General features: G+C 38.2%; 3 protein-coding genes across 5 annotated transcripts; 2 read left to right on the forward strand and 1 right to left on the reverse strand.

The window, feature by feature from the left end:
* Positions 1-1,683: 1,683 nt before the first annotated feature.
* Positions 1,684-6,221, reverse strand: LOC145895409 (contactin-associated protein-like 2). 2 transcript variants are annotated; one of them, XM_082984215.1, is made up of 10 exons: positions 6,017-6,221; positions 5,853-5,916; positions 5,729-5,799; positions 5,488-5,667; positions 4,887-5,072; positions 4,321-4,506; positions 3,770-3,886; positions 3,326-3,480; positions 2,811-2,946; positions 1,684-2,352 (listed from the first exon to the last, which is right to left on the reverse strand). In XM_082984215.1, the coding sequence occupies exons 5-10, from the start codon at positions 5,041-5,043 to the stop codon at positions 2,165-2,167; spliced, it is 939 nt and encodes a 312-aa protein (XP_082840341.1). In that variant the 5' UTR covers positions 5,044-5,072; positions 5,488-5,667; positions 5,729-5,799; positions 5,853-5,916; positions 6,017-6,221; the 3' UTR covers positions 1,684-2,164. The 2 variants fall into 2 exon arrangements, with proteins under 2 accessions (XP_082840341.1, XP_082840342.1); XM_082984216.1 differs by lacking the exon at positions 6,017-6,221 and having other exon boundaries at positions 5,853-5,938.
* Positions 6,222-8,699: 2,478 nt separating this feature from the next.
* Positions 8,700-11,086, forward strand: LOC145895403 (cathepsin D-like). The gene is made up of 9 exons (XM_082984208.1): positions 8,700-8,841; positions 9,002-9,128; positions 9,199-9,322; positions 9,390-9,496; positions 9,668-9,867; positions 9,921-10,017; positions 10,087-10,269; positions 10,334-10,432; positions 10,742-11,086. Exons 1-9 carry the CDS (start codon positions 8,786-8,788, stop codon positions 10,925-10,927), a joined length of 1,179 nt encoding a protein of 392 aa, XP_082840334.1. The 5' UTR covers positions 8,700-8,785; the 3' UTR covers positions 10,928-11,086.
* A 6,989-nt stretch (positions 11,087-18,075) lies between these two features.
* LOC145895404 (cathepsin D-like) lies at positions 18,076-20,589 on the forward strand. 2 transcript variants are annotated; one of them, XR_014401627.1, is made up of 10 exons: positions 18,076-18,217; positions 18,378-18,501; positions 18,572-18,695; positions 18,763-18,869; positions 19,041-19,240; positions 19,294-19,390; positions 19,460-19,642; positions 19,707-19,805; positions 19,859-19,947; positions 20,115-20,237. XR_014401627.1 is itself a non-coding variant. In XM_082984210.1 (9 exons), the coding sequence occupies exons 1-9, from the start codon at positions 18,162-18,164 to the stop codon at positions 20,298-20,300; spliced, it is 1,176 nt and encodes a 391-aa protein (XP_082840336.1). In that variant the 5' UTR covers positions 18,076-18,161; the 3' UTR covers positions 20,301-20,589. The 2 variants fall into 2 exon arrangements, 1 of the variants encoding a protein (XP_082840336.1); XM_082984210.1 differs by lacking the exon at positions 19,859-19,947 and having other exon boundaries at positions 20,115-20,589.
* Positions 20,590-24,692: the final 4,103 nt, after the last annotated feature.

The following is a 24,692-nucleotide window of genomic DNA, read 5'->3' on the forward strand; positions in this document are numbered from 1 at the left end:
GTCAGGTTCGTGTGTCATGGTTGAATAAGTCCTTCCGGGCCTGGTTTGAGCTTTACAAAAACGTTCGAGCGTACAATGTTTGACTTGATTGCAACTCACTCTGTAGAGCGGTTTGCTTTTTATTATAAAGATTTCTCACGAAACACTCCTGCGTTACTGAAATTCCTTTTGTGATACTGCAGCATAGAATACGGGTTATACAGCTCTTATTGGTGAAGCTTTCTACAAAAAAGTGGGACAGTCTGTAAAAAGCACTGGTTTAGAGAATTTGCATTATCACAAGTGGAATACTTTGGCCACATTTTGTCCAGGGAAGGTATTTTCAATGGTTCCAAATTGGATGCGGTTGTCAATATATCGCAACCGAAAAATGTGCCATTTCAGGTCCATTTCTTGGTTGAGTGCAATTCTACAGCAAGCCGAAATTCGCTTGTCATCGAAATTGGTGTTGCGGAACCTGTGTTGATTTACCAGGTAAAAGGTTACGTGGAACTGCGGCAGGCACGAAGATGCTGCAGTTTGCAACCTTAAGGAATGGTTGTCAGCTGACACAGTTCTGAATCATTTCGATCCTTCTTTGCCAATTGGAATTTTTTACGAACGCCATTACGAAAGTGTCAAAATCACTGACAAAAATGTCAACGCAACTACAGCCAAAATCCAGAAAGAGGCTTCTGGTATAATTTTCGCACTGGAAATGTGTAAAAGTGTCTTTTTGGCATGAAATTTATTTTGCTGGCCGACCATTAACGAAACTAATTGCTTAGTTCAGTCGAACTAAAGCGACACCTGCTTTAGCAGCAAACCGACTGGAAAGGTGATGGGCACTTTTCAATTTGTCAATTTCAGTTCAATCACCACTCACCAGTCTGAGTTTACAAGTGCAACCAATCGCTTCGGCATTACTTCGAAAGAAAAGTGGAAAAGATCCGGTCCTATCGAAAACCACGCGCTTAAAATTTGATTCTTTGTTGCCTTTACCAACACTCGTGATGCAACGTAAACTAGTAACGCCGACACGAAAATCCAAGATATTATTTTTTAAAGCTGGATATCCACGCTATACGTTAAACATGGGTCCGAGACACAGCAAGGATGGTCGCTTGGTTTCTGCCACTATTGAGTATTGTTTTGGCAGTCGGAACGTTTCATGTTAAAGTGTTTCCCCAAGTCCAATCTGATGACGTCATATAGACCAATTAGGCCGTCGACACGCTTCCGATGAAGCTTTAAAACCGCATCTATGTCCAGAAATTCACGTTCAGGCAATATTAGCACTCCTGCGTTGGGTCACAGCGCTCCGCGACAAACCAAGCGATTGCGCAAACCTCCAAAGCTTATTTCTGTTAACCCGATGAGATGGATTTCTATTTTTGGTGGTCATGTGCGCTTGCACGCCTCAGCCGCGTGATTTGTGGAACGTGTCGCAAACTATACTTTCGTGTGTGTGCTGTGTTAAATGCAATTACCTACCCGATATATGCGATAAGTGCTAGCTTTGAAATAAAAAGAACAATTACACACAATTATAATGCAATACAATTTTGACCGAGAGGTTACGTCATAAAGCTTTCAGCTCGACTAACGCCAGCAGTTCAACATTTTTCTCAACCTCAAACCGCAGACAACAGCAAGTATAATAATTATTTATATTTTAGTATTGTGTAAAACGAGTAAGTCGCTGTAAGTGTGCATGGACACATAAACGCACAGAAAAAAATATCCTATGTAATATTTGGGAAATTTTCGCAGCAATAAATTCGACGTGGGACAAACATTGACAACCGAACAAACACTTTCTATATTAACATCCATAATGTAGGTGCGAGTTCTCAAAAACAAAGCGACACTAATCGCGATAACGACGTACCAAGCATTACAAGCAAGAGCATTATGTACGAAACGGCTTAAATTTTCATTGACATTTCTCAAAAAAATCGGTCAACGTCCGATGAACGCACGAAAAACAGTTCTAACTAGTCGTTACACTTGATTGAACACACATGTGTAAGGACGAATACAATTACACGCATGAACAAAATCAATTATTACACAACCTTTATTACTCGCAAAGGTTATGAACCATTTTCGAAATGTTAAGCATATTTACACGTAAAATGTTACTGCGCGACGCATGGTTGTATCTGTGGTTTTTGAAAATATATTAGGCACCGCCCATGCATTCCAGTGGACCGAGACTGTACCAACCAAATTCACCAGAATCTCTCGCATCACCGAACATTACTTGCGTCACTGGGAGCTTGGTTTTATCGGTCAAATATCCTTCATCAACAGTTAACCGTCCAGTGTTTTTATCGCAGTTGCACAGGGTGCCTGGGTGGTCGCACGATGCTGCAAAATGGTTTTGTTAGTTTGTTTTCACTCAGAACAAACTGTAGTTGCGAAAACAACATGTTAATTGGATCAATCCAAGTACGTTATTTACTATGAATATCGTTGTTCATTTGAGTTTAAAGTTATTAGATTAAACGAACGAAAATTGGTAAAAACGAGACAAAAACGAAATGCTGTATGTAACTATTAGGTTTGTGGGCATAGCAGCCAAACTGGATCAGCATGGAATACTTGTATGTGAGAATATTACTATAATTTATAAAAGCAATGCTTTTCAAACTAAATCGCAAGCGACTCGTTGTATTTGGAGAAAATTTTCCGCGGCCTCTCAGTTCGGCAGCAATATTTAAATATTTTATTGCAACATCAGTTTATTCTTGTTAAATGACCGAAAAACTCTCAGGAGGCGAAAGGAAAGAAACCACAATTCAGTTTATTGTACGATGTAGTTTTACCTGTCTCGCCACAAGCGCAGTAGCCGTTCCTTTGTGACGTTGCACCTCCCCAATATAACATTGTTTCGTTATCACGTGACACCCATGCGGCGTATCCACTGCCGTTGTTGAGCATGATGCTGCTGTCGCAACGATACTGAAAGTTCAGATTGTTATTTAAGGAAACCTAAAGCTCAGCAAAATGTAATTGATCGTTTTTTAATTAAACTGCGGATTTAATATTTGGGCTGTGTATGTGCTTCAGTATAATAATTTTGCACAACAATCGCAATATGTATTTCCCATCAACTCTTTTTCATTGAAAACTTTACAACAATAACAGTAAACCCCACACGAAAATGAATCATTTAACGAAGTATTTTAACCGATTGAGTTCTTGCCATCTTGGTATACGTTGACAACACAGGACACGTGGGTTAACTTATTGAAGGCAGATCGCCTTACACCATATAACGTTGTTTGAGGAATTTATATGGATTAAATATGGCCCCGATTCCGTATTCACTTTTTCCCACCTTGATAAACTGCCTACAGTGGTCTGAAGCATTTATAAGAGCGACGATCTGGTTGATGCTTGCGTCATAATTTACTCGACGTTTGTGGCAGTATGCTGGTTCGCATTTTGAAACCGACTCTTCCCCTATGACGTCGTGTTCGATTGTTGTGATGGCTGAAATACAAAATGTAATCATTGAGCTGCATTTAATACAAATAAGTACCATGGAAGTGTTTCGTTTATATTGGTGGCAGAGAATCTAAAAGGCATTTCCATTTGCCCTGAAAGTTTACAGTAACTTTTACATTTTATTTTTAATTAAACTTTGTGCCTTCTGTAACTGAAACTTAACTACACTAGTCAACTCTGAGCATGGTTTCATTCCAACTTTCAGGATTTAAGCACAATGTAAATGTATTATCTGGATATGTTATTAATGGTGATGCCACAATAAAAGGTTTACCTTCACCAGTACTGAAGTTGCAATAAACATAAAATGGCTGCAAAAGGTCAGGTTGGGGTGAGATGAGGTACGTTCCAGTACGCAATAGATTGCTGTCATTGCATGTCTTGGGGAAATCTACCAAGATATTACATATAATTAAACATGCTGAAAACAATCTTGTTGAGCTGCACAGTCAGTTTCTGATCTTCAAATGTTATTTGTGTGAGTTACTCCATATCTAAGGAAGAAGCTTTACAGGCTCGACATCTCACTCCGACCGGTTGGCAAAAAGTGGCTAATCCTGCCGGGCTGCAATTTCTGGGCCGCAAAGCCTGTAAACCTCATGATCTTGATATGATAGCTGTGATTGCCAAGTAAGGACCTGTACAGTGGGGCGATCCTGCCAATCATGCCATTAAATGAAACATTACTGCGTTATCTAAGGATATCATTAAAAAAGCAGAAATTTTGCTCAATAGATAAGATTCATCAAAGGCACTTCAATAAAAACCATGAAAAGGTTTCTCGAAACATTGTGGCTAGTTTATGTCAATTTATGATATACGTACATGATGGACATGATGGCAAAGAAGCACCAGTTAAAGACCATGAACCATCATTCTGGCAAGTATTGATAATTGTACCAGTCGGTGTTGAACCATCATCACATGAGTAAGTAACCTGTGAAGTTCTTGAATAAGCATCATTCACAGGTGTAAACGAACCACGATCAATTGATGGAGGTGGACAACACTCTAAAAGCAAACGACCAAAATAAATTGATTAGCCGCCAAATAAAAAAATGTGCCCCAAAATTTATGTTGAATCGTAAATAAAAAATTGGTTCAAAAGCATTTTTTTTTAATTTTGAGGCTAAAAATTTAGAATTTTGTTGAATAATTGTTGGAAAAGGTCACCACTTTCTTTGCATTGTGGGTTTTTAGTCCACTGCAGTACTTTGGAAAGTAAATTTCAGTACTTTGAAAAGAAATTGGAGGTATTCCTACCGAAGTATAACCAGGGGCACAAAACAGTGTCACTTGACAGTAATTTTTGTGGGGAACTCCCTTTTCGATAAATGTTTCACATTTGCTTTTTTGGTAGTGTACATGGATAATTACCCATATCAACTTACCTACTAAATTACATTGTGGGTTTGCTGTCCATGCACCATTATTCTCACAAATTATTGTTCCTGATCCAATTAACTGATATCCATTGGAACAAGTGTATGTGACAACATTGTTTGAGTTAGGTGTGTAAGGCCCATCGCTTGGTGTAAAACCTTCCATATTAGGAACAGTTGGAGGGACTGGACAAACTAAAAAACGAAAACTTATCAATTTATTGTAAAACAAACATTGATACAGTTTTTTTTAAATTTAACTTAAAAAAATTATTTCAATCCCATTTTTTTATCATATCACTAATTAACTTCCTTGTCTTCGCAACAAGCAATAATACAACATAAACTAAAAGTGTAAAGAAAGTTACCAGTTCAGGACCAGAAGTGGTTATTTAAAAGTTACAAAGCTGCCATATTGCCCAGGCATCTTTTCTGCAGTTATTTTGGGCAGTTTTAGCGATGCAAATTGTTAATTAAGGTGTCATCATGTTTAAATTTCTATAAGGTGTAACATCATTGAAGGCAAATCGTATTCCTTTTCATTTGCATATTGACGGTATCTGCGTTTACCGAGCATGCAACAAGCCAAGTAAACTCCACAAAAGTTTACCATTTGTATTATTGCAGGTTGGTGCAGCTTCTCTACTCCATGTTCCATCATTAAGGCAAGTTAGTACTGGATCATCCTGGATTTGATATGGACATGAGTAGGTAACAGTTTCTGCTGGGTCATAGTAAGTTTTTACTGGTGAATAAATTCCTGCTTCAGTGGTTGGTGGGGAAGCACATTCTGTTAGAAATTATCAACACAAATGAAAAACATGCTATAAAATTGTGAAACACAATCTTACTGTAGATGGAAGGGTAAAAACAAGCTGCCTTATCATCATTCCAACAACAGCCCCAAAGCTCACACAATTCCCTTGAAAACAATACACTATATTTCGATCCATAAAACAACCATTTTCAAGTTACCTTGTTGGACAGAAAAAGAAACCACACCGTAGACGAGTTTCTTGGCATTGCAATGAAATTGAATCTAAACACCACAATTTTAGGAAAACACTCCATACGTGACAACATTTAAGCAATTAAATTCAGCAAAAAAATATTACATGTTGCTAACACATGTGCCATACTTTTGTGCTATCTATTCATGGTTCCGACTTAAGAGTCAACAATTGATTTGACGTCACAATGCTGCAGGTAAAAATTTAGCGGAAAATGCATTGGTTTTGACAGTGGTTCTTCAACAAAACGCGTGTAACGCTACGGTAAATAATTTTGTTGAAATTTTTTTTTGTTTACTTCTTTGCAAACAAGTAATTGTCGAAGAATGTAAGTGCCAAGCATCAAAAACAAAACATTGCAGCGACAGTGGTCTTCACCCGCAATAGCGCCGTTAGCGTCCATGTGCATTTTATAAACACCCCTGCACAAGCTGTTTATTAACGTTGTAGCCGTTTGCGCAGAAATAAAGTTATAAAGTTATTTCATTCGAATCATGGTTATAAATCTTTCCACTAAATTGAAAGTAAATATAAATTTGAAACAGCTGTGCCAGTGTTGAAACGACTACAAGTTTAGCATCGATCAAAAAAATTTCCTACCCTTTCGATAACACTTCATAGATTCATCTGCCGGCTCCTCGTCAAAGCAACAATCTCTGTAAATGGACGTAACAGTTTTATTGGCTAAATTTCCACAAACCCCTACAACCTTATAAGGATATACATGTAATTATATATTCCCACCTTCTTTCACACTGTGTGCGCGTGATAACGCTACTCCCGCAAGCTTGTCTTCTTGCATACGATACAGCACAAGTTCTCACAGCTGATTCCGTCTCAAAGCAGCAAACCACCAACACACACCAAACAATGGCGCAATTATCGATGAAAGGCATATTTACAACCACAAAAATTTTGAGTATAAGATTAAAGTCTAAAACCGGCAAAAAGGCACAAAAAAATTAGCACGAATTTGTGTCAATTTTAGGTCATATAATGACATCCACATATGAAAGTTTGATTGCCATAACATGTTGGAACAGGTGAATTTTACTCCCATAAGGCCATAAACAAAAAATGTTTTACCTTTGCGTTGTTTCTGTTGAAATTCACGAACGCCGTATGTTCAAACACAATCAGCAAACGTTGGAACTAGCCCACATACCACAACTAGCCTATACTCAACTGGAAAACATGTTTGCTTGAACCGCTGAAAACTGGAACAATGCACATTGAGCAAGCATCCTCTTCCGTTGCAAGGATGCCCATTGTAATATTAATAACTGTTTGTGTACATCTGATTGCATCGCCTAACATGAGTTTCCTGCTGTAAATCTCTTATGTTTGTACACAGGCAATTAGACACTCTTGCATTAAACATCCCAACCCACACAAAGCAAAGTCTATGCCAACCTCCATGTTCAGTCCAGCTTTTCAAACGTGCTTTCCATAAATAACCAAATGGCATCGAATGCTTGATGGAATAACCTTCATATGTACCAAAATATGAAACACCAGATCACAGTTCCGTCTGAAGTAAATTTTTTTCGTCACATCACCAGGTTTTGCATTCCAATTATTAATTTTAATTGGTAGGTTTATCTCTTGACTGTTGTTGCCGATTGTAGAGTTGTCTTTGCCCAATAAAAAATATTTGCGCTACCTTACGGGGTAGAAACTACGTGGTCACACCTCATAGGTGGCGCAGTTCAACAGTACCTGCGTTAAATTGTAAAATCGGCCCGCAGGGGCGGGTGATTGGCAGCATTAACCAAGCGCCCGACCCGTATACCAAGAATAAAAAAACCTGATCGGGTTTCGTGCCCAGGACATCCTGGGTTCAAATCCCGGTGTGGTCAAAAAAAAAAAAAAAAAATTCGGACGCAGAACTGATGAAAAATACTGGGGTATGGATGTTTACACTGTATAACAAAACTTCTACCGAAGCAAATATGTTTTATCGAAAAGTCAAACACTGCAAAATGAAGAAGTGCTCGCACAGTTACATAATGTGTACATTCGGTCGTATTTGTATACGACCATTGTATTTGCATAGGGCGGGTGATTGGAAACCTGATCGGGATTCGTGCCCAGGATGGCTTGGGTTCAAATCCCGGTGTGATAAAAAAAATGGTCGTGTTTGTATCGATTTTATTGCGGAAATCATTATTTGTGCGCCAAGAAGACTCTTTGTCGTAATGAAATAGTTGGATTGATTTGTTTATGGGAGTTATGCGTTGAATTGCCGTTAGCCTTGGAAGTATGTCTCGATCGAATGCAACGTCAAGACTGTTACGACATTTTAGTAAAGGAGTTGGGCGTACACGAGACAATCAATAACAAACAACCCTACTTCGACCACTGACCTGCTCAGAGTTTTTACTAGCTAAGATGTGATTTGCCGAAACAACAATTCTTTCCCCATTTGTCGTTGGAATTCCCACACGTACAAGTATTCCTAATGGCATGGAAACTTATCAAAGTTTCACAGACTAAAAAGTACATGGAAGTTTGAAATACAGCCATTTTATTTACCATTAAAATCATCCATCTCCCATTTAGGAATACGTTGTTGGCTACACCCACTAACAACCAGAACCATGTGTTGGTCAACTACAGCAAATGAATGTCGTTGTGCGAATGCTGACACAAAATCAAGATAAATTTAAACCCTTTTTCACAACAACTTTCAAAAATCCTTTCTTGTATGAAACTAGATGCTGATCAATTTAAGTTTCGGATCCATTCAAACTACAGGAAGGGACGCGTAGTTCTTTTGCCAACATCAATAGTTCATGGTTTTCTTTGCAGGCGTCAACGGCTTATATCGTTGAACAACAAACTACTTTAGTTCTTTGATATCATACGTTTACCTGTTATCGCTGTCTTATTATCAGGATGATGAAAGTAACTTTTTTTCTTCTTGTGTTTGGAACACTGAGCAAAGGTTACAGGTAAGTGTTGCAAACAGATCTGACTCTGTGGAATGCTTGTTTACTATTTGTTTTCAAGTAAAGCTACCTCAAGGTATTGTATATTATTGATTTCTGATGTCTGACGTTTTACGTTTATGTAATTTTTTTACGTTGATATAAAGTTCTGATATGTTTTTAGTATCAAGCTGCGACGTCGATGGGTAGTTTCACCTCAAGAAAAACAATCAGACAACACTAAATACGCCAAGTTCCTATCTGCTGCTGCTGGTGGAATTGGTAGCGAGCCACTCATCAACGACGAAAATGTAATTAAATGATAATATTGTTGGTTTACATGCTTTCAAGCGAATTAAACAAGTGTATCTTTTATGCCAGTTCCTTTATTATGGGGAGATATCAATAGGAACTCCCCCGCAAACATTTACAATTGTTTTTGATACGATGTCATCAAATTTATGGGTTCCGTCGATTCACTGCAACAAAATTGACAAGTTATGTGGTAAAAAAAAATTATCCTGTTTTAAACTTTAGGCACATTTTTGGGGATTGTTTTTGATTTTTTTCAGTGAACCATCGTAAATATGACAGTGCTGCTTCCTCAACCTATGTTAAGAACGGGACGAAAATATTTAACAGTATATCGAGTGGTTACTGCAGCCAAGATGTCGTCTCGGTAAGAGTTTTCAACTACAGTTTTAATTAGTTTTCATTGGTTGGAATATCACTTTTTTTTCTGAGAAGCAGGAAATAGCACAGATAGGCGAAATGTTAAGTTTACTTTTAGTTCATCACTACTTTTTACTAGTGATCTGTCGAAAAAATTAATGAATAACTTTTGGGTTAGATTGGTGGTTTGAAGAGTTTCAATCAGACGTTCGCTGAATTTATCAGGGATCCTGACCGTTTTGGATTTGCTATGCCATATGATGGGATTTTGGGAATGGGATATCCACAAATAGCAAAGAATGGCATCACACCAGTGTTCAACCAAATGTTCAAGCAGGGAGCAGTGGAAAAAAATCAGTTTTCGTTTTATCTAAACAGGTAAGCCAGATTAGAAAAATCATTTTTTACATTAACAACGGTCAAATATTTAGGAATCAATTCCAGTCAGATGGTGGGGAATTATACTTGGGTGGTGTGAACCCTTCAAGATTCACTGGCAAGTTTAATTACCACAAAGTTGTGAAAAAGGCAAGTCGCAAATAAAAATCTATGTATGGAATGAAAGATGTATTTAGATTAACAATTAATTATTCTTAGGGATATTGGCAAGTAGCAATGGACGGTTTGACAGTTGACGATAGCACTGGAACCAAATGTTGCGTTGGAGGTTGCCAGGCTGTTGTTGGATCTTTTGGCAATAGTATCGATGGACCAACGGTTGAAATCAGGAAGATCAACAAGGTTATTGGCTGCCAGCAGCCGACTGACGAATCTTTGGCGGTCAGAAATATCAATTATTCAACGTTGTTAACTAAAAATTTAACTGGAATATTTTGTCTTGCAGTGCATAGCATCTTGTACAAATTTATCGAAATTGCCGAACATCACCATCACTCTATCTGGAATTAAATACAAACTTACACCAGAGCATTACATTTTTCAGGTCCGACGAGTAACAGAGTGTTTATAATTTATTGCTAATTGTTAATTTTTCAGGAATATTTTTACGATGGTAGAGATACGTAAATGCGCATGCGCACCTGAGTATTATGGCCACAATACACCCCGTGAAACGCGTTGTCCTGGTCAGCCCAGGGTCGTGAGTTCAAACCTAAACGGGAGCTTGATTTTTCAGATCTTGCTCCGACTTGTCGGAACAAAGTATTTGATCTAGCTTAGTAGCAATGCCAGTGAAACTAATTGTTAAGTATATGTTAGTGATAAGTTGACAAACATATGAGCTTTTCCACAGCATGAAGATTTCTGCTTCTCTGCATTCTGGAGTAATGATGTGCCCAAACACAATGGAGGTCCATTTTGGAAACTTGGTCAATGCTTCATGGCCAACTACTACACTACGTTTGATTTTGCCAATGACCGTGTGGGATTCGCATCACTCAAGCCACGGACCAGAAAACATCGCGATCATCGGATCTGATGAACATTATGACGAAACTTGTGTTGTTTCTGAAAACTAGTGTCGTTTTTAAATTGAAAAGTAAAATCCCAAACTAGTTCAAAATAGTTTGTAAGTAATTTCGTCATATGATTATTGCACCGTTTTGTCTAGCACTGTATATTAGTGTTGTGTAGTGCGTTCCAGGGAATAAATATATATTAGTCGACGGCTTCAGATTCCTTTAGAAGCTTTTCAGGACAAAGTATTTCAACATTTGAGTTTCAAAACTGATGTCAAATTACTGGATAGGGTTTTATAGTTAAAGAAAGAACCAAAATCGATCGTGTTGTTTCATTTTTACTCACTTAGCAGTCGCAGCAACTGATTGGCAGAAATAAAGTTTCTATAGATCGTTTTATTTCGAAAGACGGTATGAACCGTGTGGTGAATTAAATGTATCTGTTAAGGTTTAGTATCTCCATAGAAAGGTTCAACATTACAATTTACACATATTTGCAGATGGGCGCCTGGCTTAGTAACCTTGATGGTTTTATCCGTATCCTTGTGATTTTTGGCTAATTTCTTTTATGTATCGTTCATCTGTGCGGTTGTTTTTTTGCGTGCAAAATACACATGATTTCATTACATTTGTAATTTATAAATTGCAGTTACCGAATGTAGCTATACACAACAAAATATGTGAGAGACGCGAATGACCGTATTGCAACCGAACCTTGTTCAAGAAAAGCGAATTTTCAAATGCGGTTTCATAATAATGATCAGAAAAGATACTTGGAAACTCACTGGTTTCTATCAACAATACCAACGCGAGAGCAAACAGAAACCTAGACAATGGATTTTACTTCTTCCTAGCTCAGCAACTTCTAAAACGATTTCCGTGCATTTAATGCCGACAATCCTGTTTATGAAGTTGTTGATTGTTTCGAGCCCATCACACAATCCTAGGAAATATGAAAGGTTTCGCAGCTTAAGATGAATGTGTCCTCCCGGGTAAATAAGGTAATCAGTGACGGACGGTTTCTCTCTGCATGCAAGAACGCCATCAGTACTTTAAAAAAAAAACGTACTTCAATTATGCGACAGTGTGAGCGTCAAGATGTTGACAAATCAATTAAGAACTGGTGACCCTGTACCTACAAACAAAAGTAAATTCCAAATTACTTTATTGATCATGACATTTTCGCGTGCTTGACTAGGTCAAATTATGAAACGTGCCGTATCAGTCTAATATCTGCAACTAAATTGTCATGGCTTGGCACTCTTTGAAGAAACTGACTCGTATATTATGAAGTACACGAGTATAGGCGGTAACCCTCGCTTCATCAGGTGTAAACCAAAAAAAATTGTCATATATTTGACCTGATGAAGCAGGGGATGTCATCAAATTTGGGGATTCCGTCGATTCACTGCAAAAAAATTAACAAGTTATGTGGTAAAAAAAATTTTCCTGTTTGAACTTTGGGCACATTTTTTCCGAATTATTTCGCATTTTTTTCATTAAATATTTTTTCTCTGATTGGCACTCTTTTGCAAAAGACAGACTTTTGTATTGTAAATGGTACACAAGCTTTCGCGATTTTCCTTCGCTTCGTCAGGTGTAAATGAACACAATGCGATACAAAAAAACACTTCAACGAAGTGCAAGGGAGACGGCCGAGCAACACCACATTGCAAGGGAGACGGCCGAGCAAACGGTGCAAGGGAGACGGCCGAGCAACACCACATTAACCGCTTCAACGCCATCAAAGATGGGCTCAACAGAGATTGGGGATTCCTGAGCCATTATCAACACGACGATGCCGCAGGAACGATGCAGTAACACGACGACGCCAACTAACGGCAGCTTATCATTTACAGTGCCTTTTTTCTTCGACCGCCTTGCGCTTGTTTTTTTTGTATCGCATTGTGTTCATTTACACCTGACGAAGCGAAGGAAAATCGCGAAAGCTTGTGTACCATTTACAATACAAAAGTCAGTCTTTTGCAAAAGAGTGCCTATCAGAGAAAGAATTTATCACATATAGACTGATACGGCAAGTTTAATAAATTCATTAAATATGACAGTGCTGCTTCCTCAACCTATGTTAAGAATGTAACGAATATATTTAATCGTTTATCGAGTGGTTACTACAGCCAAGATGTCGTCTCGGTAAGAGTTTCCAACTACAGTTTGAATTAATTTTCATTGGTGGGTATATCACGTGCATGGTCTTGGCGTTCTTCTTCAGCTTCAATCAATTGTAATCTAACACGCATAGAAGCATCGAACTTGGAAGACGTCAAGATATCAACCATACCAGACCCTCTAACAAAGACACAGAAGTATGATGACTAATGATTTCTCTTTGAATCCTGAAGATGACGCTGGTGTAAATACTGCAAAGCTAAACACGGCGAGGTGACTGACAAACATTCAAGTCCAACATCAGCACGAATATTAATTTCCGCGTTGCCTGTTTTTTGTGGTTGTTTTATTTATTAAGAATGACTGATGAAATCAAGCTTGTCATGATTTTTGTGATAAGTACGACAGACATAGCAAAAATGGCTGTGATTATCCATTGAAGTAGAAAGTCTTACTACAAAAATAGACGTTTCCGCTGCAAACCACACATAGGGCAGCGCAGCTATGCAGAGAGGTTAACGAGAAGAATTTTGCAAACCGTCCCCTGAAATTGCTAAACGAACTGCCTGGTAACCGATAGTGCTACCGGCTCGGGTAATCCAAATTCTTGTATGTGCAACAAAAGCCATAATGATTGAGAGCTGCAGACTGCAGCGGTATAGGTACCCAACGGATCGACGTTGATCGTAAGGTACCACAAAGTGGAAATTGTGGAACTTTGCTTGAGGTAAAAGCAGACGTTTCATCAGATTCAGTCAAGCGCGATTTCACCCACGTTGTATAAACTCAAGAAACCATAAACTTGCGAAACCAACAATCAAAAAATTTTCTGATTTCTAGGCTTCGAGCTCTTGCTCTCTCGCACATAAATCCCCAAAACGCCTAATAATGAGGTTGATTATCACAGAAAGCAAATATGTAAACGCTTGCTCCACCAAGCAGTCTTTCCTCAAGGATCTCGGTCGAAAAAAAAATGTTGATGTTTTTTTATCATACTTTCGAAAAAGAAGCAATAATCTTCGCAACCTTTGATTCCTGTTTGCCCCCACAGTTGTCGTTTGGTACACTTGAAAATAATAATAATATTATCAGCATTGTCCGCTGATGTAAAAAAACAATTTACAAATGCAAACGCCAATCAAATTGACGACGTATTGAAGTAATACGCCAATGATAAACCGCACATTAAGTCTATTCCGCCATGCTATTGTGCTACAGTTATGCGAATGATCGGTTTCGATATGGGAAGAAATTATCATCTGTGCAAAAATTGCATTTCTACTCAGCATCCTTCGTAGGTTGGCAAAGTACCTTCAGACTGGAGCGTCTCAAGTGCCGTCTGCGGTTGTGCTTTCAAATTGCGTCACACGTGATGTGTTTACCAAAAGTTGGATTGTCACCACGTTTCCTGTTCTTTCTTCCACACCAAAATTTGGATTCAAATCGTTTCTTGAATTGATGTTGCGATCGGCAGATCGTAGAGTTGCCTTTGCCCAATCAAAAATATTTGCGCCACCATACGGGGTAGAAACTACATGTTCACTCCTCATAGGTGGCGCAGTTCAACAGTACCTGCGCTAAATAATAAAATCGGGTCGCAGAACTAATGGAAAATGCCTGTCGCGAGGCACCGATGGACTACGACATCTAATAACAATCGAAATATTCCTAGCCCTGTCATGTTTCTCCAAAAACTGTGAAATTGTTTAAAACCAGTTTTTGTTCGAGTTCATATCATTAACATCATATCATTGAAATGTGAAACCCGAATAAAGTAATGTGTACATTACATAAAAAGTAATTTTATTATTTTGTCCACAATCTTGTAAGCTTATTACCTTGCAAGACCTTCGCGGACCAATAATGGTTCACAGTTTGGTAACCACTGGTATAAAAAACACATACACACAGCACGTATTTCATTATTTCGAAAACAAAATTGCATTGAGCAAAATAGAATACCTTTTTCTCGGGTTCCGTATTCTTGCTTCTTGCATATAGGTCAGCTAAAAACTACCTAGTGGTTTTGGAGGCGTTTGATGTTGGCGGTTGCTCGCTCTGACTGTGCACGGATTCGGGTTCGAGACGGCATTTTTTAGTTTGTTGACTGATTGTTGATCCAGAATGGCTGATGTTAGTTAACCTATAATATTAGTGTTAACTGACAGAAATAGTTTTTTGGCGACATGTCGTTTTTCTAAATTCAGCTTGACAAAGCTCTCTGTGTATAAAACGTCCCAAACATCTGTGATGCCGTGAAGTGAAATCCACTTTTATTGTTTCTGTTGACACGTCTATGTTTTCTGTAGAATATATATACACGTCACGTCTTGCAGGGGCGGATCCATGGTCGATGGTTATTGCATTATGATATCTTAGTACCCAAGATTATTGACATTGCCAGCTAAGGTTTTTATTTCGTATTACGCAAAATTAAACGAAACCAGCAGATCTCAATCATAGTTAGACGTGTTGATAAAAAAAACGGCGGCAATGTGGTTGCTAAAAGCATGTCGCGTTCATGTTTAGGTTTTGATAACAATAACGTTGAAATGATTGAAACGAGAAATTCATCACTTCTCTGCATTTTCAATGGTCACGCTTGAATGCCCAACAGTCAATATTGGCAAAAGCCCTCGGCCTGTTGTTAATTTTTAGCTTGTGTTCTGCATTGAAAGCAAGTGTGTATTTTGAAATTATGCCTTTCTGTGAATGAAGTGCAGTAGGAGTAAATTGCAAGGCAATACACGGGTAATCAATACTGTTTTATTGTTATAACTTGTAACTTATCCACTTTGATTTCCAGTTCAATTTTGAAATAGTATATTTTGTTATTTGTCGTCTTCAAAATTATAGATCCCAATAATCCACATCAACGCCAAGGAATACACATGAATGAGTCTGATTTTAATGTGCAAGTGCAGGGAACTGTCACACTGCAATTAAATTAAAACAATAATTGTTACATCATAATTCGGAGATATTTTGGTTTTTTGATCCCAAGCAACTTGGGCTGTGACTGTCAGTTCGAGAACCCCTGATTTCAACATTTAAAGGATGGTTTTGGCGGAAAGGCGGTAAAACATCAACAAAAGCGAAACTTGGCGGAAACCTAAAAGTGACCCGTCACGACGCCATGACGGTTTAACGGTACAACGACTTTGATGACTTCATGTAACTTTTTTACTTCCAGTTACGTCATCCACTCATACCACCCCGACATGTTATCAACTACTATCCTTACATGGATTATTGTGTTGTGCTTCCATAGATATTCGCACCGAACGCACTACGAAGCATGCAGTGATTACATTCGGGGGTCTTCAGAAACCCTGGTTAAAAGTTTCGTTGCGCCAATAGTTCCATATTTATTTGACCGATTCCCTTTTAAATGCCACCATTGGATGTCGTAGTGAACAATGTTGTTGTAAAGAACACCTTAATATACAAACACGACTGTTGTATTTCGTGCCCAGGATGGCTTGGGTTCAAATCCCGGTGTGATAAAAAAAATGGTCGAGTTTGTATCGATATTATTGCGGAAATCATTATTTGTGTGCCAAGAAGACTCTTTGTCGTAATGAAATAGTGGGTATTGATTTGTTTTTTGGGGTTATGCGTTGAACTGCCGTTAGCCTTGGAGGTATGTCTCGATCGAATGCAACGTCAAGACTGCTACGACATTTTGGTAAAGGAGTTGGGCGTACACGAGACAATCAATAACAAACAACCCTACTTCGACCACTGACCTGCTCACAGTGCATCGTTTTTACTAGCTAAGATGTGATTGGCCGAAACAACAATACTTCCACTTCCCCCATTGAAATTCACAACATTTTATGCAGTGAAAGCCTGCTGAGAATATTGTGATTTTAGCAAAGTTTGAGGTGGAAACGTTCTCGAATAAATGTGGTTAGAGATTCGTGAATTTTCATCTTCATCAATTGCCTTCTTGTGTTTACAAATTCCTGAATGGAATGTTACAAGTGTAATACTTATAGTCGTCAACAGGGATATCGGGACGTTTGCTTCGTGCGTTTCAAATTAAAGAAATGTGAGTAATATGTTGCGTTTCGTTGTTTGGCAGATTTGTTATGGCGAAAAATCACTCAGCGAACAGGATCTAGTGGTTTAATATAAGCAAGTGTGTGTTTTCTGCAATATAGGCCTGCATTTTTGTTCTTAAACCTGATAAGTTTCCTCTATAATTCCCCTATGCACATAGTAGTGGCCGAACACGATATAGTACAGAAAAAAGAACATTATTTTTACATGGTAATGTTTCCGTCATGAACTAGTAGGCCTATATTTATATGAGAAATAAGTTGTCAATTTGTGGTTGGGGTTCTTGAAATATCTTTTTCGAAAACTGCTTCTATTTTTTTGTAAGCCGTAAATCGATGTCAAGACAAACAGACATTACTACATAACAGGGCAAACCAAAATTCCCTATTGTATAAACAACCAGAAAAAAGTTTCGGCAAACTAAAAAAACTCTGCTTGGTCACTTATGACAGTGTTATCTTCGGTGATGTTTTTTGCCCATGCTCTCCTGACGACTAACCGAAGTCAAAATCTACGTAATATCAGCATTGGAGCATTACAGCATGTTGTAGCAATCAAGGTTTGAACAAAATGTTAGTGATGTGGCCACTTTCCAGTGGAATTCCCACAAGTACAAGATTTCTTAATGACATTTAAACTTATTAAAGTTTCACAGTCTAAAATGTACATGGAAGTTTGAAATACGGCCATTTTATTTACCATTAAAATCATCTATCTTCCATTTAAGAATACGTTGTTGGCTACACCCACTAACAACCAGAACCATGTGTTGGTCAACTGCAGCAAATGAATGTCGTTGTGCGAATGCTGACACAAAATCAAGATAAATTTAAACCCTTTTTCACAACAACTTTCAAAAATTCTTTCTTGTATGAAACTAGATGCTGATCAATTTAAGTTTCGGATCCATTCAAACTACAGGAAGGGACGCGTAGTTCTTTCGCCAACATCAATAGTTCATGGTTTTCTTTGCAGGCGTCAACGGCTTATATCGTTGAACAACAAACTACTTTAGTTCTTTGATATCATACGTTTACCTGTTATCGCTGTCTTATTATCAGGATGATGAAAGTAACTTTTTTTCTTCTTGTGTTTGGAACACTGAGCAAAGGTTACAGGTAAGTGTTGCAAACAGATCTGACTCTGTGGAATGCTTGTTTACTATTTGTTTTCAAGTAAAGCTACCTCAAGGCATTGTATATTATTGATTTCTGATGTCTGACGTTTTACGTTTATGTAATTTTTTTACGTTGATGTAAAGTTCTGATATGTTTTTAGTATCAAGCTGCGACGTCGATGGGTAGTTTCACCTCAAGAAAAACAATCAGACAACACTAAATACGCCAAGTTCCTATCTGCTGCTGGTGGAATTGGTAGCGAGCCACTCATCAACGACGAAAATGTAATTAAATGATAATATTGTTGGTTTACATGCTTTCAAGCGAATTAAACAAGTGTATCTTTTATGCCAGTTCCTTTATTATGGGGAGATATCAATAGGAACTCCCCCGCAAACATTTACAATTGTTTTTGATACGATGTCATCAAATTTATGGGTTCCGTCGATTCACTGCAACAAAATTGACAAGTTATGTGGTAAAAAAAAATTATCCTGTTTTAAACTTTAGGCACATTTTTGGGGATTGTTTTTGATTTTTTTCAGTGAACCATCGTAAATATGACAGTGCTGCTTCCTCAACCTATGTTAAGAACGGGACGAAAATATTTAACAGTATATCGAGTGGTTACTGCAGCCAAGATGTCGTCTCGGTAAGAGTTTTCAACTACAGTTTTAATTAGTTTTCATTGGTTGGAATATCACTTTTTTTTCTGAGAAGCAGGAAATAGCACAGATAGGCGAAATGTTAAGTTTACTTTGAGTTCATCACTACTTTTTACTAGTGATCTGTCGAAAAAATTAATGAATAACTTTTGGGTTAGATTGGTGGTTTGAAGAGTTTCAATCAGACGTTCGCTGAATTTATCAGGGATCCTGACCGTTTTGGATTTGCTATGCCATATGATGGGATTTTGGGAATGGGATATCCACAAATAGCAAAGAATGGCATCACACCAGTGTTCAACCAAATGTTCAAGCAGGGAGCAGTGGAAAAAAATCAGTTTTCGTTTTATCTAAACAGGTAAGCCAGATTAGAAAAATCATTTTTTACATTAACAACGGTCAAATATTTAGGAATCAATTCCAGTCAGATGGTGGGGAATTATACTTGGGTGGTGTGAACCCTTCAAGATTCACTGGCAAGTTTAATTACCACAAAGTTGTGAAAAAGGCAAGTCGCAAATAAAAATCTATGTATGGAATGAAAGATGTATTTAGATTAACAATTAATTATTCTTAGGGATATTGGCAAGTAGCAATGGACGGTTTGACAGTTGACGATAGCACTGGAACCAAATGTTGCGTTGGAGGTTGCCAGGCTGTTGTTGGATCTTTTGGCAATAGTATCGGTGGACCAACGGTTGAAATCAGGAAGATCAACAAGGTTATTGGCTGCCAGCAGCCGACTGACGAATCTTTGGCGGTCAGAAATATCAATTATTCAACGTTGTTAACTAAAAATTTAACTGGAATATTTTGTCTTGCAGTGCGTAGCATCTTGTACAAATTTATCGAAATTGCCGAACATCACCATCACTCTATCTGGAATTAAATACAAACTTACACCAGAGCATTACATTTTTCAGGTCCGGCGAGTAACAGAGTGTTTATAATTTATTGCTAATTGTTAATTTTTCAGGAATATTTTTACGATGGTAGAGATACGTAAATGCGCATGCGCACCTGAGTATTATGGCCACAATATACCCCGTGAAACGCGTTGTCCAGGTCAGCCCAGGGTCGTGAGTTCAAACCTAAACGGGAGCTTGATTTTTCAGATCTTGCTCCGACTTGTCGGAACAAAGTATTTGATCTAGCTTAGTAGCAATGCCAGTGAAACTAATTGTTAAGTATATGTTAGTGATAAGTTGACAAACATATGAGCTTTTCCACAGCATGAAAATTTCTGCTTCTCTGCATTCTGGAGTAATGATGTGCCCAAACACGATGGAGGTCCATTTTGGAAACTTGGTCAATGCTTCATGGCCAACTACTACACTACGTTTGATTTTGCCAATGACCGTGTGGGATTCGCATCACTCAAGCCACGGACCAGAAAACATCGCGATCATCGGATCTGATGAACATTATGACGAAACTTGTGTTGTTTCTGAAAACTAGTGTCGTTTTTAAATTGAAAAGTAAAATCCCAAACTAGTTCAAAATAGTTTGTAAGTAATTTCGTCATATGATTATTGCACCGTTTTGTCTAGCACTGTATATTAGTGTTGTGTAGCGCGTTCCAGGAATAAATATATATTAGTCGACGGCTTCAGATTCCTTTAGAAGCTTTTCAGGACAAAGTATTTCAACATTTGAGTTTCAAAACTGATGTCAAATTACTGGATAGGGTTTTATAGTTAAAGAAAGAACAAAAATCGATCGTGTTGTTTCATTTTTACTCACTTAGCAGTCGCAGCAACTGATTGGCAGAAATAAAGTTTCTATAGATCGTTTTATTTCGAAAGACGGTATGAACCGTGTGGTGAATTAAATGTATCTGTTAAGGTTTAGTATCTCCATAGAAAGGTTCAACATTACAATTTACACATATTTGCAGATGGGCGCCTGGCTTAGTAACCTTGATGGTTTTATCCGTATCCTTGTGATTTTTGGCCTATTTCTTTTATGTATCGTTCATCTGTGCGGTTGTTTTTTTGCGTGCAAAATACACATGATTTCATTTCATTTGTAATTTATAAATTGCAGTTACCGAATGTAGTTATACACAACAAAATATGTGAGAGACGCGAATGACCGTATTGCAACCGAACCTTGTTCAAGAAAAGCGAATTTTCAAATGCGGTTTCATAATAATGATCAGAAAAGATACTTGGAAACTCACTAGTTTCTATCAACAATACCAACGCGAGAGCAAACAGAAACCTAGACAATGGATTTTACTTCTTCCTAGCTCAGCAACTTCTAAAACGATTTCCGTGCATTTAATGCCGACAATCCTGTTTATGAAGTTGTTGATTGTTTCGAGCCCATCACACAATCCTAGGAAATATGAAAGGTTTCGCAGCTTAAGATGAATGTGTCTTCCCTGATAAATAAGGTAATCAGTGACGCACGGTTTCTCTCTGCATGCAAGAACGCCATCAGTACTTTAAAAAAAAACCTACTTCAATTATGCGACAGTGTGAGCGTCAAGATGTTGACAAATCAATTAAGAACTGGTGACCCTGTACCTACAAACAAAAGTAAATTCCAAATTACTTTATTGATCATGACATTTTCGCGTGCTTGACTAGGTCAAATTATGAAACGTGCCGTATCAGTCTAATATCTGCAACTAAATTGTCATGGCTTGGCACTCTTTGAAGAAACTGACTCGTATATTATGAAGTACACGAGCATAGGCGGTGACCCTCGCTTCATCAGGTGTAAACCAAAAAAAATTGTCATATATTTGACCTGATGAAGCAGGGGATGCCATCAAATTTGGGGATTCCGTCGATTCACTGCAAAAAAATTAACAAGTTATGTGGTAAAAAAAATTTTCCTGTTTGAACTTTGGGCACATTTTTTCCGAATTATTTCGCAAATATTTTTTCTCTGATTGGCACTCTTTTGCAAAAGACAGACTTTTGTATTGTAAATGGTACACAAGCTTTCGCGATTTTCCTTCGCTTCGTCAGGTGTAAATGAACACAATGCGATACAAAAAAACACTTCAACGAGCCTAAGCATAGCGTCGACGACATGCGGGTAATGGTCTTGCAAAAAGTTAAAGGGAAATCAAGATCAGCAAGGGAGACGGCCGAGCAACACCACATTAACCGCTTCAACGCCATCAAAGATGGGCTCAACAGAGATTGGGGATTCCTGAGCCATTATCAACACAACGATGCCGCAGGAACGATGCAGTAACACGACGACGCCAACTAACGGCAGCTTATCATTTACAGTGCCTTTTTTCTTCGACCGCCTTGCGCTTGTTTTTTTGTATCGCATTGTGTTCATTTACACCTGACGAAGCGAAGGAAAATCGCGAAAGCTTGTGTACCATTTACAATACAAAAGTCAGTCTTTTGCAAAAGAGTGCCTATCAGAGAAAGAATTTATCACATATAGACTGATACGGCAAGTTTAATAAATTCATTAAATATGACAGTGCTGCTTCCTCAACCTATGTTAAGAATGTAACGAATATATTTAATCGTTTATCGAGTGGTTACTACAGCCAAGATGTCGTCTCGGTAAGAGTTTTCAACTACAGTTTGAATTAATTTTCATTGGTGGGTATATCACGTGCATGGTCTTGGCGTTCTTCTTCAGCTTTAATCAATTGAAATCTAACACGCATAGAAGCATCGAACTTGGAAGACGTCAAGATATCAACCATACCAGACCCTCTAACAAAGACACAGAAGTATGATGACTAATGATTTCTCTTTGAATCCTGAAGATGACGCTGGTGTAAATACTGCAAAGCTAAACACGGCGAGGTGACTGACAAACATTCAAGTCCAACATCAGCACGAATATTAATTTCCGCGTTGCCTGTTTTTTGTGGTTGTTTTATTTATTAAGAATGACTGATGAAATCAAGCTTGTCATGATTTTTGTGATAAGTACGACAGACATAGCAAAAATGGCTGTGATTATCCATTGAAGTAGAATGCGCTTGCAAGTCTTACTACAAAAATAGACGTTTCCGCTGCAAACCACACATAGGGCAGCGCAGCTATGCAGAGAGGTTAACGAGAAGAATTTTGCAAACCGTCCATTGAAATTGCTAAACGAACTGCCTGGTAACCGATAGTGCTACCGGCTCGGGTAATCCAAATTCTTGTATGTGCAACAAAAGCCATAATGATTGAGAGCTGCAGACTGCAGCGGTATAGGTACCCAACGGATCGACGTTGATCGTAAGGTACCACAAAGTGGAAATTGTGGAACTTTGCTTGAGGTAAAAGCAGACGTTTCATCAGATTCAGTCAAGCGCGATTTTACCCACGTTGTACAAACCCAAGAAAAACCATGAACTTGCGAAACCCACAATAAGCAACCATGCAAGAAAGTTTGACTGAGACTCACACCGATAAACAAAAAAAGCTGAAAAATTATCACAAACAAATGTGGTTGTGACTCGAGAAATTTCTTATTTTTTTCCGCACTAGGCCTCGAACTCTTGCTATCTCGCACATAAATCCCCAAAACGCCTAATAATGAGGTTGATTATCACAGAAAGCAAATATGTAAACGCTTGCTCCACCAAGCAGTTTTTCCTCAAGGATCTCGGTCGAAAAAAAAAATGTTGATGTTTTTTTATCATACTTTCGAAAAAGTAGCAATAATCTTCGCAACTTTTGATTCTTGTTTGCCCGCACAATTGTCGTTTGGTACACTTGAAAATAATAATAACATTATCAACATTGTCCGCTGATGTAAACAAACAATTTACAAATGCAAACGCCAATCAAATTGACGACGTATTGAAGTTAATACGCCAATGATAAACCGCACATTAAGTCTATTCCGCCATGCTATTGTGCTACAGTTATGCGAATGATCGGTTTCGATATGGGAAGAAATTATCATCTGTGTAAAATTGCATTTCTACTCAGCATCCTTCGTAGGTTGGCAAAGTACCTTCAGACTGGAGCGTCTCAAGTGCCGTCTGCGGTTGTGCTTTCAAATTGCGTCACACGTGATGTGTTTGCCAAAAGTTGGATTGTCACCACGTTTCCTGTTCTTTCTTCCACACCGAAATTTGGATTCAAATCGTTTCTTTAATTGATAGGCCGATCTCTTGAACTGATGTTGCGATCGGCAGATCGTAGAGTTGCCTTTGCCCAATCAAAAATATTTGCGCCACCATACGGGGTAGAAACTACATGTTCACTCCTCATAGGTGGCGCAGTTCAACAGTACCTGCGCTAAATGATAAAATCGGGTCGCAGAACTAATGGAAAATGCCTGTCGCGAGGCACCGATGGACTACGACATCTAATAACAATCGAAATATTCCTAGCCCTGTCATGTTTCTCCAACAACTGTGAAATTGTTTAAAACCAGTTTTTATTCGTGTTCATATCATTAACATCATATCATTGAAATGTGAAACCCGAATAAAGTAATGTGTACATTACATAAAAAGTAATTTTATTATTTTGTCCACAATCTTGTCAGCTTATTACCTTGCAAGACCTTCGCGGACCAATAGTGGTTCACAGTTTGGTAACCACTGGTATAAAAAACACATACACACATACACACAGCACGTATTTCATTATTTCGAAAACAAAATTGCATTGAGCAAAATAGAATACCTTTTTCTCGGGTTCCGTATTCTTGCTTCTTGCATATAGGTCAGCTAAAAACTACCTAGTGGTTTTGGAGGCGTTTGATGTTGGCGGTTGTTCGCTCTGACTGTGCACGGATTCGGGTTTAAGACGGCATTTTTTAGTTTTGTTGACTGATTGTTGATCCAGAATGGCTGATGTTAGTTAACCTATAATATT

Source organism: Ascidia mentula, chromosome 3, assembly GCF_947561715.1.
Source record: "Ascidia mentula chromosome 3, kaAscMent1.1, whole genome shotgun sequence".
NCBI lineage: Eukaryota > Metazoa > Chordata > Ascidiacea > Phlebobranchia > Ascidiidae > Ascidia > Ascidia mentula.

What these genes read in the sequence shown, in the direction of transcription:
- LOC145895409 (XM_082984215.1), bottom strand. Translation starts at nt 5,043, where the DNA reads ATGGAAGGTTTTACACCAAGCGATGGGCCTTACACACCTAACTCAAAC. An exon ending in CCCACAATGTAATTTAGTAG is followed by an intron (nt 4,507 to 4,886) that starts GTAAGTTGATAT and finishes GTTTGCTTTTAG; the next exon opens with AGTGTTGTCCACCTCCATCA. An exon ending in ACTGTAGGCAGTTTATCAAG is followed by an intron (nt 2,947 to 3,325) that starts GTGGGAAAAAGT and finishes CTGAACTTTCAG; the next exon opens with TATCGTTGCGACAGCAGCAT.
- LOC145895403 (XM_082984208.1), top strand. Translation starts at nt 8,786, where the DNA reads ATGATGAAAGTAACTTTTTTTCTTCTTGTGTTTGGAACACTGAGCAAA. An exon ending in CAAAATTGACAAGTTATGTG is followed by an intron (nt 9,323 to 9,389) that starts GTAAAAAAAAAT and finishes GATTTTTTTCAG; the next exon opens with TGAACCATCGTAAATATGAC. An exon ending in TTTTCGTTTTATCTAAACAG is followed by an intron (nt 9,868 to 9,920) that starts GTAAGCCAGATT and finishes TCAAATATTTAG; the next exon opens with GAATCAATTCCAGTCAGATG.
- LOC145895404 (XM_082984210.1), top strand. Translation starts at nt 18,162, where the DNA reads ATGATGAAAGTAACTTTTTTTCTTCTTGTGTTTGGAACACTGAGCAAA. An exon ending in GCAGCCAAGATGTCGTCTCG is followed by an intron (nt 18,870 to 19,040) that starts GTAAGAGTTTTC and finishes CTTTTGGGTTAG; the next exon opens with ATTGGTGGTTTGAAGAGTTT. An exon ending in TTTTCGTTTTATCTAAACAG is followed by an intron (nt 19,241 to 19,293) that starts GTAAGCCAGATT and finishes TCAAATATTTAG; the next exon opens with GAATCAATTCCAGTCAGATG.